General features: G+C 43.1%; 1 protein-coding gene across 1 annotated transcript; it reads left to right on the forward strand.

The window, feature by feature from the left end:
- The first annotated feature begins 739 nt into the window (after positions 1–739).
- LOC138887514 (uncharacterized) lies at positions 740–1,610 on the forward strand. Its single transcript, XM_070169273.1, has 2 exons — positions 740–1,373; positions 1,486–1,610. Exons 1-2 carry the CDS (start codon positions 740–742, stop codon positions 1,608–1,610), a joined length of 759 nt encoding a protein of 252 aa, XP_070025374.1.
- The last annotated feature ends 243 nt before the right edge of the window (positions 1,611–1,853 follow it).

Raw genomic sequence — 1,853 nt, forward strand, 5'->3', positions numbered from 1 at the left:
AGGAAACCGAATAAAATGGGATAAGCATAGGCGTTTCGCCTTCATGGTAGCTTTTTTAGGCCTTGTGGTATTTCCCCGAAATGACGGGAATATCGATTTGCGGGTGGCCGGAGTCGTCAAGGTCCTGATCACCAATGCCAAGAGCATTCTCGCCCCTATGATAGTGTCTGCAGGGTTGCAATTTGCTATTACAGATTTCTAATTCACCCCAAGAGCTTGGTCAAATTTCTTCGAGGGGTGCAATTTGCTATTACAGATATGGATGATCGAGCACCTGTGCCATCGCCCTCGGTATATGAGTTACGGATCCACAGAGAAAAGTTCTATTGAAGAGTTCGACACAACAAGTGTAGGGTTTAAGCTGCCAGAGTGGTTTGAAGAGTGGGTATCCTGCTTTTGCTCCATTACTGCAGGGCAAATAGAATGGACATTGGGTTGGCTTCCTGTTGAAGAAATTGTGTACATGCCTGCCACTGGTCCTTACTTCCTCGTAATGGGTCTGTGAGGTATTCAGCCTTACACTCCTTACCGGGCGATGAGATAGTTGGGAAGGTGTCAGGTGATGCACCCAGATGAAGATCTTAGTGTGCATGCGGTCGAGTTTAGTGCCGACGGTCAATTTCATGAAGAGACAGTTCGTTCTATTTGGAATGAATGCCAGTACTTAACAGTAAACACTCGAGTGCATGATTTATCTAGAGGCGAAGTCTCACCCGCCTATCTTGTTTGGTATAAAAAGATGAACACTGCAAGGGCTGAACCAGAAAAACCAGCCAAAAAGCCTCACGTTCAGGAATTCGTTCAAGCGTCACAACAACAGTGGGCTTGGGTGGCTATGGATAATAAGTACAGGGACACAATAGGAAAATTGGAAAAGCAAGTCAGAGAGCTTCAATTCGAGAGTAGCTTGCAGGTTGCGGTGGATGAAGGGGAAAAGAAAAGGCTAGCCAAAGAAAATGAAGCCCTTCGAGCTCAAATTCAGAAGATGAAAGTAGCGGCAAAAAATCCAGCCCGAAGCAACGGGGATGAAAAACTCATAACTAACCTAAGGCAGAAAGTGAGTGACTATAGTTTCGATTTGAACAAAGCAGAAAGTGAACTAGCCAAGGCTCGAAAGCAATTGGCTAAAAACGCAGAGGAACGAGTACGCCTGGTGAAGCAGTTGAGGGAAAGGTACGATTATGAGGTCGCAGGGTTAAAGAAAAGGGTCATCTCCACGGAAAACAAAATAATCAAACAGGCGAAAGACTTCAAAGTTGAAAGGGAACATTGTTATACAACATTGGCGCAATTAGAAATAGATTTGCAACAACTTCAGGAACAAAATCATGTGGCTGAGCAAACTTCGGAAGACAAGGCCCAACAAATTGGGCGTTTGTTACAAGAAAAAGGCTTCATAAGAGAGAGAATTAGAAGCATTGCTGACTACATCGTTATGAAGTGCCAGATCTGTGAGGATATGACTCGCACTACCTTTTTTTGCAGCAGTAATGACATTTGTTAAACAGATAATGAGCGACTTGGATAGACTTCAAAGGGAGCTTGCATATAGGCCTGCGGCGAGACTGAATAATGTCCCGCAGGCACCAAGAGCATTGATGTATTCATGATTTTCCTGTTTGAGTCTGCATTTCCCTTTTGTTAGCGCCTGTCAGTCATGTTGAGTTTGTATCTTCTTTTTGCTAGAGTCTGGCAAATTGTTTTCGAGTCTGTATTTTCTTCTATTGGAGTATGATGTCCGTTTTCGTAGTCTGTATTGCATCGAGATCTATAAGTCTTTTGGAATTTGTTAGTTTGAATTTTATAATGGAAGCATTTGTTTTTATGAAAACTGAAAATCCCAAAAACGTTTT

This window comes from Nicotiana sylvestris, chromosome 3 (assembly GCF_000393655.2).
Source record: "Nicotiana sylvestris chromosome 3, ASM39365v2, whole genome shotgun sequence".
NCBI classification, from domain to species: domain Eukaryota; kingdom Viridiplantae; phylum Streptophyta; class Magnoliopsida; order Solanales; family Solanaceae; genus Nicotiana; species Nicotiana sylvestris.

Coding starts and splice junctions, on each gene's coding strand:
- LOC138887514 (XM_070169273.1), top strand. CDS start 740: ATGAACACTGCAAGGGCTGAACCAGAAAAACCAGCCAAAAAGCCTCAC. Junction 1,374..1,485: donor CAAGGCCCAACAAATTGGGC/GTTTGTTACAAG, acceptor CTTTTTTTGCAG/CAGTAATGACATTTGTTAAA.